The sequence below is a fragment of the Cephus cinctus genome, unplaced genomic scaffold (assembly GCF_000341935.2).
Source record: "Cephus cinctus unplaced genomic scaffold, Ccin1 Ccin1_scaffold0048, whole genome shotgun sequence".
Classification (NCBI taxonomy): domain Eukaryota; kingdom Metazoa; phylum Arthropoda; class Insecta; order Hymenoptera; family Cephidae; genus Cephus; species Cephus cinctus.
In genome coordinates, this window is record NW_014332793.1 from 244,935 (window position 1) to 256,521 (window position 11,587).

General features: G+C 36.5%; 3 protein-coding genes and 1 long non-coding RNA gene across 23 annotated transcripts in view; 1 reads left to right on the plus strand and 3 right to left on the minus strand.

The window, feature by feature from the left end:
- The window catches only part of LOC107268276, a 12,320-nt gene extending 9,122 nt beyond the window's left edge, over window positions 1–3,198 (minus strand). Inside the window, exons 1-4 of one of the 5 annotated variants that reach the window (XM_025085724.1) lie at window positions 2,971–3,198; window positions 2,383–2,790; window positions 1,605–1,677; window positions 289–400 (exon numbers count right to left, since the gene is read on the minus strand). In XM_025085724.1, the coding sequence (XP_024941492.1) occupies window positions 289–399 (111 nt within the window). In that variant the 5' untranslated portion in view covers window position 400; window positions 1,605–1,677; window positions 2,383–2,790; window positions 2,971–3,198. Of the gene's footprint in view, window positions 1–288; window positions 401–1,604; window positions 2,791–2,970 lie in introns of all 5 variants that reach the window. The other 4 variants (XM_025085720.1, XM_025085728.1, XM_025085726.1 and 1 more) reach the window with 4 other exon arrangements.
- Window positions 1–9,682, plus strand: part of LOC107268288 (transmembrane protein 230) — a 21,188-nt gene extending 11,506 nt beyond the window's left edge. For 8 of the 14 annotated variants that reach the window (XM_025085756.1, XM_015740978.2, XM_025085747.1 and 5 more), the window contains 3 exons: window positions 6,065–6,180; window positions 6,292–6,414; window positions 6,517–6,832. In XM_025085756.1, the coding sequence (XP_024941524.1) occupies window positions 6,085–6,180; window positions 6,292–6,414; window positions 6,517–6,654 (357 nt within the window). In that variant the 5' untranslated portion in view covers window positions 6,065–6,084 and the 3' untranslated portion in view covers window positions 6,655–6,832. Of the gene's footprint in view, window positions 1–3,413; window positions 3,756–4,664; window positions 5,122–5,228; window positions 5,565–5,605; window positions 5,947–6,064; window positions 6,181–6,291; window positions 6,415–6,516; window positions 7,123–9,525 lie in introns of those variants that run through there. The other 6 variants (XM_025085736.1, XM_015740937.1, XM_015740924.2 and 3 more) reach the window with 6 other exon arrangements.
- Window positions 3,939–5,179, minus strand: LOC112494479. Its single transcript, XR_003059917.1, has 2 exons — window positions 4,893–5,179; window positions 3,939–4,655 (listed from the first exon to the last, which is right to left on the minus strand). It is a non-coding gene; the product is annotated as an uncharacterized LOC112494479 (long non-coding RNA).
- Window positions 7,211–11,581, minus strand: LOC107268262. Of its 3 annotated transcripts, none has more exons than XM_015740885.1 (7): window positions 10,657–11,581; window positions 9,335–9,565; window positions 8,594–8,812; window positions 8,318–8,500; window positions 7,995–8,212; window positions 7,706–7,861; window positions 7,211–7,619 (listed from the first exon to the last, which is right to left on the minus strand). In XM_015740885.1, exons 1-7 carry the CDS (start codon window positions 11,555–11,557, stop codon window positions 7,407–7,409), a joined length of 2,121 nt encoding a protein of 706 aa, XP_015596371.1. In that variant the 5' UTR covers window positions 11,558–11,581; the 3' UTR covers window positions 7,211–7,406. The 3 variants fall into 3 exon arrangements, with proteins under 3 accessions (XP_015596371.1, XP_015596362.1, XP_015596354.1); XM_015740876.2 differs by adding an exon at window positions 9,643–10,462 and having other exon boundaries at window positions 8,318–8,812; window positions 11,477–11,563; XM_015740868.1 differs by having other exon boundaries at window positions 8,318–8,812.
- Window positions 11,582–11,587: the final 6 nt, after the last annotated feature.

Sequence of the window (11,587 nt, forward strand, 5' to 3'; positions counted from 1 at the left end):
GGGGAGGGGGGGGGGGGCTCCTACGAGATGCTGAAAACATTAGGACAAGCGTTGTTATACGGATCACTGCCACAATTTGACGAGCGTTGGCCGACCTAGATTCCAAAATTATCTGCAAAGGACTCTTTCCTTTTTTTTTTTCGGAAATCCTATCAATTTTTATCAGCCACTTGCTTGCTTATTCATTTTCTTTTTATATCTGGGCTATTTTTTTAGGGACAGAGTTTGGTTTATGATCCTGTATCCAATCTATATATATGTATACATATAGATGCGGATTTAACTCACCTTCAGGGACTCTGGTAAATATCCCGTAAGGAAGTCCAAAAGTTTCGGCAATTCTTCCGCGGTGAGTAGACGAAAGTTTCTGCCCCTCTCCACCGCTTCCGGGCACTCCATACTGAAATTAATTAACGAAAGCGACTTTATTAAGTAGCTGTCAAATTCTTTGCCATACGAGATAGGTGTCTTGCTATGCTAAGGAATATTTTAAAAAAATTTTTTTAAAAATTTTTCAAAAAATCTCTCGGTACGATTAGCCATTTTTAATTTATGAAAAATTTAATACAGAACATGTTCTCTATCGTTATGAAAAATTATTGTATTTGCCCGTAATCAATTATTGTTACAAACCGTGTATTCACATGATAAAAATTCATGTATGACGAGTTAACATTGAATTGTGATATATATCGCAATTTTATCGAAGAAAAATTTTCATTCGATTGGCTTTATTTTTTATTTGTTTACTAAAATAAACAACAAAATCGGTGACCTTAACGTGATCAGTCCAGTGTCAGATTTAGGGGAGGAGAATGAGATTTAGGAGAAAATTTCTATAATGAAATTTCTTGGCAGAATAGATAATTATTGGAACGCTATGACACGAGGGTAGAAAAATACATGTTCATCGGGACGATACCGGGGGGTTGCTCATTGTTCGCACCAAAGAGACAGGCTAAAGGCGCGTATAAAGGACTGGTGGGAATTGTTGTCTTAAATGTTACTGCAAATGACAGGTATACCATTTATTATGTAATTGGCTGATAGCATATAAAGCGATAAGGTTAGCTGATCCGAAAGACAATTGGATGCTGTATCGATCAACGAGATGAAGTCTGTACATCCTTTTATAATAGCATCGAGCGACCGGAAGAGGGTGGAAAATTTGTACTCGCAGAACGTCTTGGATGCATTTCATTTTATCCTTGCTACCCCCTCTGCCTTCAATCCCTATTTTTTTTTCAAAATGAACACTAACTCGACAAAGTTCCAAAAAGCATTCTCAAGAACACCTTTACTGAGGGGTTGACAATTTCTACCATTTTTTTGTCCTCTTCCACAAAATTGCCACCCCCTCGCTGGTCTTAATGAGAAATAAAAAATTGGTCATATTCATATTGCCAGTCTAAAGGAGATGCTGAGCTATTATGCTACCCTAGTCTTTTTCTTACAATTTATACAATGTAAGATAATGACGTCAGGTAAGAGGGACTCTTGTTTCGTAATACAAATATTATTTTTTGCTGGTCTCGTTCCTTGGGGTCGTTCATTTTTGCGAGGATAAATTCGCAATCGGGATAAGGACTTTTTGCGTGACTCACGTTAATGTTGGCCAACCTATCCCTCTTAAATCTTCGGACTACGAAACTTCTAGGTTAGGCTTCGAGGCTCGAGCTGTATTAGATTGTATAGATGTATATTGGATTTTAGAGGCATTGCTGAAAATACATAATTTTAGCTACTTGTCAAAGATAAAAAATTAAAAATTTTCGTTTACCAAGTCAGACCCACTGTTTTATTATCACGTACGTACTATATGCAATTCATAAATATCTAATACTTACAGATAGTGCGATTACAGTCTGAACTTTAATTTGAGTTTTCAGAGACATGTCGTAGGTATGGCTACTGTCAGGTGTAATATGGGTTACCGAATCAAAAGTACTTATCGGGTGAATCGATTGTCAGTAACGTGATTTGCAGATGAGCTTATCCCGTTTTATCTGTTTTTATCGAGACACAGGGATAATTGGGATAACCTTATCATGGGATTTAACGGGTAGACTCTTTATGGCAGACATTTTTATTTATCTCGCCGAAAATTTGCGAATATCTTCGATGAAGGTTATGCACATTTTTTTTCTAGTTTTTTTTTTTCAAGTATTTAAAAAAAAGTTCAATACTATTCGTGGATACCGTAGGGATTCGTATTTTTGGTAATTTATGCTCTGATTTCAAATGTAATCTCCTCTTTATCGTGGCACTATACTTTATAGCTAGTAAAACGATTCAAATGACGTATATCAAATTTACATAATTCTATTTGACGTTTTGTATAGCAAAAGCTGGCTAATATCTGGGTCGAAGCTACCTGTATACCTTAACACTTGAGATACTCGCGTATCTAAGGTTTCCAACGTTTCAGCAATACACAATCAAACGTTACCGTAATTTCGTTAAAAATCTTGAAAGTAGATATTCAAAAATTCAGCACCATCCCGAAAAATCAGAAAAAACGACACTTTCGATATTCATCTGCCAAATAAAAAATTTCTTCGATCAAAAAACGGAATAGAGCATAAACGACCTTCTTATGGAATTCAAAAAAAAAAAAAATTGAACAAGAATCAGACTAAGAAAAAAAATGGTGGAAACAGCTGCTGCATATCGATAAACGTGATGCCCTCGTGCAGATCCCGTATTAGACACCTGGGTCAAATCGACCCGCGCCCCAGGAACGTGTCCGAATCCCATCCCGAAGGAAGCGACCGGATGTCACAGAGGAAACTATCGGTACATTAGAAAATAATAATAATAATTAAAACAGTATTCTCAACGGAATAGAAAAAAAAAAAAAAAACGAAAGACACCCCCGTCAGAATGAGCTCCTACCGAAACCGGCCTCTTTGGATGATGGTGAAATCTAGGGGCATCGCTTAAATTATTTGAGCGTGGATATTGATTTACCTGAATGAGTGGGGACGATGTAATATCGGGGGGATCGGTTGGTATTTTCGACGAGGTCTTCTTACACTAGGCGTTGGTGCCTGATGAATCTCGGACCCCGGGCCAGGCTCGAACGCGGTGGTGACTTTATGCGAAATCGCGAGCCGTGTGCCGTTGTCGCCAAGGGGTTACTTCAACGGAGGCAGCCGCCCTCGCCGCCCCCAGAACCCGCACTGCCGCCCCTGGCCTCCTTCGTCTATCCACCGAGATACGAGAACGCATGGCGCATGCGTACCTGCAACAGTGCCGCATTCCAAATCGTGGCGCCCCCTGCATTAAGGTCCTGTCAAACTGATTTTTTTTATATTTTACCTAGGGGTGCTGGATATCTGGTTCAAATGTTTAACCCCCATATTGGCATTGTTGATTGAATAAAAAAAGGTCCAGGCCAATTTTTTTGTAGGGGTTGTATGAGAAATTGCAATTTTTTTTATTTTACCTATTATACTGCTTTGCGGTAAATTCGTGAGATTGCACGGTAATGAATTGCATCATCGACTGTCGTTTTGGTTGTGTATCTGGTATGTGTTTGCGCAGGGGTGCAAGGTCGAGAAGAAAATTCTACTGATAATGAAATTTATAGTTTTATGGTTTTTTTTTAATTTTTACATCTTTTTCGGTCTCGTGTCACGTCTATGGAATTTCTAGGGGATGTTTCGTGGGGGACTTGGCTACAGTTTGACTGCGCATACTTTACTACCCTTGTTGGATGAAATTGCGTAGTTGGTTTTGCGTCGCGATTCACTGTGAGTTATTAGGGGTTAGTTGTTTACTACACTTCTTTTTTTAGTACAAAATTCTATGTACTATTATAATATCTTTTGTATCCTTGTAATCCATCAATCTGGTCTTTGCATTGTATCTATTATACGTAGGTGTATAAGTATCCAGGGTAGTGGGTGACACAGGTGGTAACATATTCTCGTATGAAATATCTATAACCATGCTATTATTTTATACAGATACACGTGTAAGCTTTATACAGTAATTATCCATGGTATATTCTGCTTGTTGAGATTTATGATTCGCATTTAATTCCTAGGAATATAGAACAATGGCTGATTTACAATATTCATGTTTACGTAATTTCGCTATTGGATGCATCGATTCGTCTAATCAGCCTGTAATTTGAATACAAATTTTATTTAAAATAAAAGTAATCTTTATCGTTAACTAATATGCGCATTATCGTCGGCACGTGGATTATGAAAGAAATTTTTTTTTGGTGAAATTTATATTTTCATTATGAATTATTATGGCTAAATATTGATATTTTAAATATAACCCACGCGCCGGCTCCGAGTCTCGTCCTTATTTGGTGCTCCCGCGTTTTCCTTATGGCCACGGCACTGGCGTCGGCGTCGCGACGCGAAACGGCCGTCCGCAGCCTCTCCCGCGTTACATCGATCCATCCCGTTTCTCAGCAATCCAGTTTCAGGACGTGGAAAGAGACAGTAGAAAGAATTGATATATTTACGGATAATACGGCAACACGGGTAGCACGTCATAGGAAAGGATTAGAGCTTGAAAATCACGTGACGTCGGCAGGTGCAACGTAGACTTCGTCCATAGGGGCCTGACTGCACGTCGAGACGCCCCTCTCTTGCGTGAAAGTGCGTCGCGCGAATAAAAAGTTCAGTGACGAACTGCAAAGATTATTACATTAATGAACAGAATCGTGCCCTTCATGAAAACTGTGTCGACGGGATTTATAGCCATAGGATATTTAACAACGATTATCGTATACAATGATCGGTATATCTACGGACACTGTATATATGAAAATTATTCAAAATCCAAAACGCCTCTGAATAATTATCTTTCTTGGTTCCCGACGTTACACGCGAGAGCGAGATGTGTTGCGAGGAAAAATTATTGGTTACCTGGTTAAGAGGTGTCGACGTATTATTAATCCCATAATAATTATCGTGCTTTGTGATTGTGTCATCGGCAGTCATTATTAATTGTACAACGAATCACAAACTGTCTTTCTTGACGGATTTTAGGAGTCTTAAGTAATGGAAGATTTCTATATCGGTTGATAGAACACTGACTGACTACTCGATTCGAAAATATATCTATCTATAGATATGTGGAGTTGCTTTCGAGCAGGTAAATATATTGATTAAAATTTCCACGCTTCCCTTGGCCATTCGTAACGGAGGTTGTAGAATAAACCTTGTTGTTTCTATGATAAATACGTAGTTCTCTAGAACGTCACTGGCGCTGCGGTACAGTTCGACGCGCCTTCGCCATCTGTCGGAAGAGCCACGTATCTCGATGGTCCAATTGTATTTCGGAAGAAATAATAGAAACACCGTGTACGCTGATGTGAATTATATTTATGGATACAATATTTTGCCTATTGTTAAATTGTGTCGGTTTTTCGTAATTCTTAATATTCAAGTAACGCTGTCGGATGGCTGTATATAAAGGGGCAGGGCATTACTACGTTTACATTAAAAAGAGTTTATTCTTTTACATGAATTCAAGTATCAGTGAGTAAACTGTCTTTAATCTAGTCACAACAATTTGACACGTTACGTCCAAGTCAGGTATTGTTAAGTTAAATACTCATTTGAAAATCGTATAAAGTTTATTTGATTCGTCAGCAGATTTCAAATGACCGTACGTGACGGTATGAATAAAAAATATTTTCATCGTAACAATGAGGGCCGTAGAAATATTTCTTCGTATTCAGTTTTAACTTCTGGATATACGTAGAGGAAGAGTCAGCACCTTCGGGTTAGTTGACACAGTTAACTGCGCAGGACCACGTTCTATTTTTATATGATATTGTCCGATCCATTCGTCATAGTTCTTTTAGAAAATAGAATCAATGTTTAGCGAGACGTTTAAGGGGTAGCCAAGGTGGACGTTCAATCATATTATGGATAAATCGCACGGCGTCTATGGAAAACGTTGCTGTACCATATAGTACGATAGCAGTAATAATTAACCGCAAAAAACTTTTTTTGAATCTGAACTAACTGATCAATGCTTAGTATGTATACACACGCACACATATATATAAATGCATATATATATCTTTTAGATTATACGCACAAGGTGACTATGTTCAGAGGAAGAGGCGGCGGCGGCGGCAGGCAATTCGACAACGTGGATTACACACAACTTACCGAAACCGATAGTGGTTTCGTGGATTCTCAAGTAAAGCTATTTATAGTGATACATATATTAGTCTTCTGTATAATTTATCGTTATGAGACTTTAGTAAAAGTTTGATAAGGATTAATCATCTCATTTTTCTGTTTGTTTCAGTTCGTAAGTCCACCAGTTAAAATACCATGGAAAGCGATAACCTTAGCGGCACTCCTCTTCGTAGGAGGGACTATTATGCTGATTATAGGTAGCCTAATGGTCAGCGGACACATCGATTCTAAGGTAACGCTATTTTTTTTGTTTTCTTCTGTTGGATTATGAAACACTTATTCGTTATCATAAATATTCCGGTGGATTGGATCGGGCGTTACTTCTTTGTTCCAGTACTCAGATCGGATGTGGCCGGTTATCATTTTGGGAGCGTTGATGTTTATACCGGGTGCTTATCACGTGAGGGTTGCGGTTCTTGCGTATCGAAAGGTTCCTGGTTATTCCTTTGACGATATTCCAGAGTTCGAATAATTAATCCAGTACTTTGTATTTACGTATACTGTATTATGTATAGATGTGTATATAAGTCATCACCAAAATGTGCTTTTCAATTGACACATCGTGCGGCGGATCTATTGACTTTTTTTAGCGCTATATTCATACTACTTACATATGTATTCATTCTTAAATGCATTGCGATTCCCGAGGATGTGTTATGTTATTAATTATGCGAGTGAAGTTGTGGACTGTATAATATAGCCAGTTATTAATTTCTATAGTTTTTGTTTAGTTTATTTTTTGTCATTTTTTTTATATACGAGTAAATAAAATATAAGAATATTTTTCTCTTATCACGCATGGGGGACGGAAATGAGTACATTTATAAAGCCTATGCTAACAGCTGTTAAAATATATACAAACATTACAACCGTTGGATGGAAAATTGAGAGCTTACAGATGTTGAGTAACTGAAATAAAATTCCTTATCGCATAAAGTTAGATCTTATATTCTATTGTTTTTCAAATCAGTTTTATCATTGATTATAACTGTATATGGGTAGTACTGAGATACGACCAGCGTATATACAGTTAGTTATCGATATTCAGTCTACATTCTTACTTCGTGAAAAATTTATATAAAAAAACTTAAAAGGAACTATGTACCACTGTAGTCTTGAATACTGGCGTCTTGTCGAAATAAAAAAAAGGATTGTTTGATAACCGTAACGGTACATTATCAAACCTGTATCTATGTAATAATAAGGATAAAGTTATATATCATATCACAATGCTACATGTGTAGATTTCATGTAGTTGATCAATTTCTCGCTACTAAATTTGGCAAATTTTCCTTTGTGCGTTTGAACAAATCCAAGAGGAGGATCGAATCTTTTTTTCAAAATATTTTCCATGACCTGCCTAGTGCTATTAATGTTGTGTTTATTGTCATATTTTCTTACTTCGCTTAATTGGAGCTCCCTCGACGACGGTATAGTCTGCAATGTTACAACGTAATTACAAATTATCTGTAATTATTATTACAAAATATCGAAAGCTTCCTAATTAATGCTACTGGACTTACCTCAAAGGACACGTAAACTGCAAGTTGTCTGACGCGCATGCGATCAATCGCGTGTCCGATTTCCATGAAAAGTTGTTGAATTAATTCAGTGACTGTCAGATATATTTCCTCCTCCATCCACCTGGTGTTTATAATTAGGAATACGGGAGTATTTAGCTAACAAATGAAAATCATGAGATTAGACAAGAAAGGTATTGTAGCTTAGATACAGAAATGTTTTCATAACCTGATTGGTCTCCATATTCCTTGTCTTTTTTTTACTTTGACTTATAAAATCCTGATAATTAACCTTTATTGCTTGATACGTTCCCAATTTGGCGCCATATTGAAATAGTTGGTTAGCTAATATTATGTCACGAGTAGTAGCCGTTACTATCACTGCTCTGAATATATTTGGTCGTAGCATAAAATTGTACGGTATCAATAGTCTAGCCAGTTCAATGAGTAAATCATATTTTTCAGTTGTCAAAAGCGCTAAAGTTAGTTTATCTATATAGTGTGGAAGGTCTGAAAATAAAGGAGGAAAAATATAACTTCCTATCCCTCTCATTCTTCGCCATCGTCATTAAAGAGAACAGCCAGTGTCTTATTGATATTTAATCATTATCTTACCTATTGGAAAGTAAATACAATATTGATCCCCTAGCAAAGTGTCGTATAAGGCGAAGGCACTTTCCACAAAATTACCACAGAGCGACTCTAGTAAGAGCGAAATGATTATGACCCGCAAATCTTCATCTCTACTTTCACTAGGTATCTTCCATTTCTTTCGATTAGTAAAAATCACATTGGTTTCTGTAATAAATGTTTTTTTTAGAATAAAAAATATCTTTTGTCTACTTGGTGCTAATTGTGCATCATTATGCTTGGGGTAAATATATAACTCACGTCTAAGAATCTCAAGGGCCTTTAGCGGGCGATCATTGGCTATATATATTTCGGCAGATAGCAAAATGAATCCAACATTAAATCGCGATTCATAAATTTTAAGTGTTTTCAGTAACTTATAGGCTAATACCCACGATCCGTTGTCAGCTAGCTCTATTAAGACGTATCTGCCTAGGGTGAACAATGTCTCTTCCAAGATGGAGCTCATTCCAGTTTGGACTGAAAACGTGTAAAACGACAACAGTTAGGTCTCAAGAATCGAGAAACTTTGTATTTTTTGTTGTTGGTATATTTCATATATTTTATTAAAGACATGTGCTCTTTACATTTGATTACAAATAATAGATATAATTTTGGTAACCTAGGCTCGGGTATAAAAGTCATTGAAGGAAAAAAAAATAAAGAAAGTGATAAAAAAAGAGAAGGTAAGAGAACGTAGTAATACTAGTAAAACAAAATCAAAGAAAACTTCTTTCTTGTTATGCGATAAATTGCATTGCATCACGTAAAAAAAAACTGTTAGTAAAAGTTAAAACGCAAACGATACATAGTGCAATACGAAAAGAACATTTTAGATCCACAAAATTACAATCAATCCTTTTAGTGTCCTCTTCATATACATTGAGAGTTATTACGCGTTACCACGATATGCAACGTGGGTCAACTAACATAAAATATATTACGGCCAGCTAATTTGTTGTCTTACGGAAGAAGTGCTTACAGTTGAAAAGTGTGCGTTACCTGAAATCTTGATAATGTTGACTAAGTGTTCGTCCGACGACATAATATTATTGCGTAGTATATTATAGCATCCTTTCAGAAAGATATTGTTTTCATATTTTGAATATTTGTCAAGGATCTGAAGTACGTGTTTGTAATCTTTGTGTTGGATGCCTTCTCTCAAACTTATCAAATCAATGTTAAATTTCCAGAAGCGATGCTGATGTGGTGAACTTGGTTCCGGTAGGTTTTCTACGAATTAAGGTCAGTTTTGTAGCGAGAAAGAAAAATTGGATTGTTATTTAATTTTAGGAATTTATAATTCTTACCGATTATATGCATAACCCATGGTACATCAGTAACGTAAGGTGACTTAATTGTAGTATCACATTCAATTTGTGCACTTTCGTTACTGGGGATATTACTTCTATCACCTTCATAAACATTCAGTTGCAGAGTACTACCTACACTGTAGACTGGACTCTCTAACGTTGATAAATTAGACGGTGGATCGAATATTGGAGGTTCTCTTGTATCAAATGTATGACTAGTACGGTGCTGAGAGACATACTGTTCCGACTTCTTAATACTAGTGATACTTCTACTTTCTACATTGACAGAAAATGGGCTGTAATCCTGTTCAACTTGTACGTTAACACTTGTACCCTTTCTAGAGACCTCTGTAATTCTGTCTTGTAGTTTAAAAAATAATGGCAATATATCTCGTAACTCTGGAGTCAGTGAGTAACCGATGGTTAGCTTGTTTATTAAATTCACAGCGACATCTTTAATGAACGCTTCGTTCTCTTGCGCGTAAAGACATTCTTGTATTACCAATTGGACGTAGTAGGCGGGTGGGGTATATTTGATGAAAAACTGCCGAAACGTTTTCCACCATTTCCCAAAAACTATTTCCTTTCTGGCACGTTGGAAAATCATCGAGTAGAGCATGCTGATTTCTTTTGCATCGGATAAAATTTCCAGTTGATTGATAACTTCTTCAATCGACTTTTCCTGTTCTATTAAAGACTGTATCGTGTTCCGAACGCATTCATTGTTTAATAAATTGGCATTGCGTACCAGCGTATACAAATCTAGTATCTGTTTTGACTCTATCTTTATTGTCAGGTCACTGTAAATGTATTGAACCAAATATCTAAATTTATATTTTATTGCAGTTTCTCGAGAAAGAAAAATTGGATTGTTATTTAATTTTAGGAATTTATAATTCTTACCGATTATATGCATAACCCATGGTACATCAGTAACGTAAGGTGACTTAATTGTAGTATGAGAAAGAAAAATTGGATTGTTATTTAGTTTTAGGAAGTTATAATTCTTACCGATTCTATGCATAACCCATGGTACATCAGTAACGTAAGGTGACTTAATTGTAGTATCACATTCAATTTGTGCACTTTCGTTACTGGGGATATTACTTCTATCACCTTCATAAACATTCAGTTGCAGAGTACTACCTACACTGTAGACTGGACTCTCTAACGTTGATAAATTAGACGGTGGATCGAATATTGGAGGTTCTCTTGTATCAAATGTATGACTAGTACGGTGCTGAGAGACATACTGTTCCGACTTCTTAATACTAGTGATACTTCTACTTTCTACATTGACAGAAAATAGGCTGTAATCCTGTTCAACTTGTACGTTAACACTTGTACCCTTTCTAGAGACCTCTGTAATTCTGTCTTGTAGTTTAAAAAATAATGGCAATATATCTCGTAACTCTGGAGTCAGTGAGTAACCGATGGTTAGCTTGTTTATTAAATTCACAGCGACATCGTTAATGAACGCTTCGTTCTCTTGCGCGTAAAGACATTCTTGTATTACCAATTGGACGTAGTAGGCGGGTGGGGTATATTTGATGAAAAACTGCCGAAACGTTTTCCACCATTTCCCAAAAACTATTTCCTTTCTGGCACGTTGGAAAATCATCGAGTAGAGCATGCTGATTTCTTTTGCATCGGATAAAATTTCCAGTTGATTGATAACTTCTTCAATCGACTTTTCCTGTTCTATTAAAGACTGTATCGTGTTCCGCACGCATTCATTGTTTAATAAATTGGCATTGCGTACCAGCGTATACAAATCTAGTATCTGTTTTGACTCTATCTTTATTGTCAGGTCACTGTAAATGTATTGAACCAAATATCTAAATTTATATTTTATTGCAGTTTCTATCACCACACGTATGTACTCGTAACTTTTCTCATGTAAATGTAACATCTCATGGTTTAACTGTGAAAAAAATAATAA

Coding starts and splice junctions, on each gene's coding strand:
- LOC107268262 (XM_015740868.1), bottom strand. CDS start 11,557: ATGTTACATTTACATGAGAAAAGTTACGAGTACATACGTGTGGTGATA. Junction 8,213..8,317: donor TTGTATTTACTTTCCAATAG/GTAAGATAATGA, acceptor CTTTATTTTCAG/ACCTTCCACACTATATAGAT. Junction 7,862..7,994: donor GAACGTATCAAGCAATAAAG/GTTAATTATCAG, acceptor TTCATTTGTTAG/CTAAATACTCCCGTATTCCT.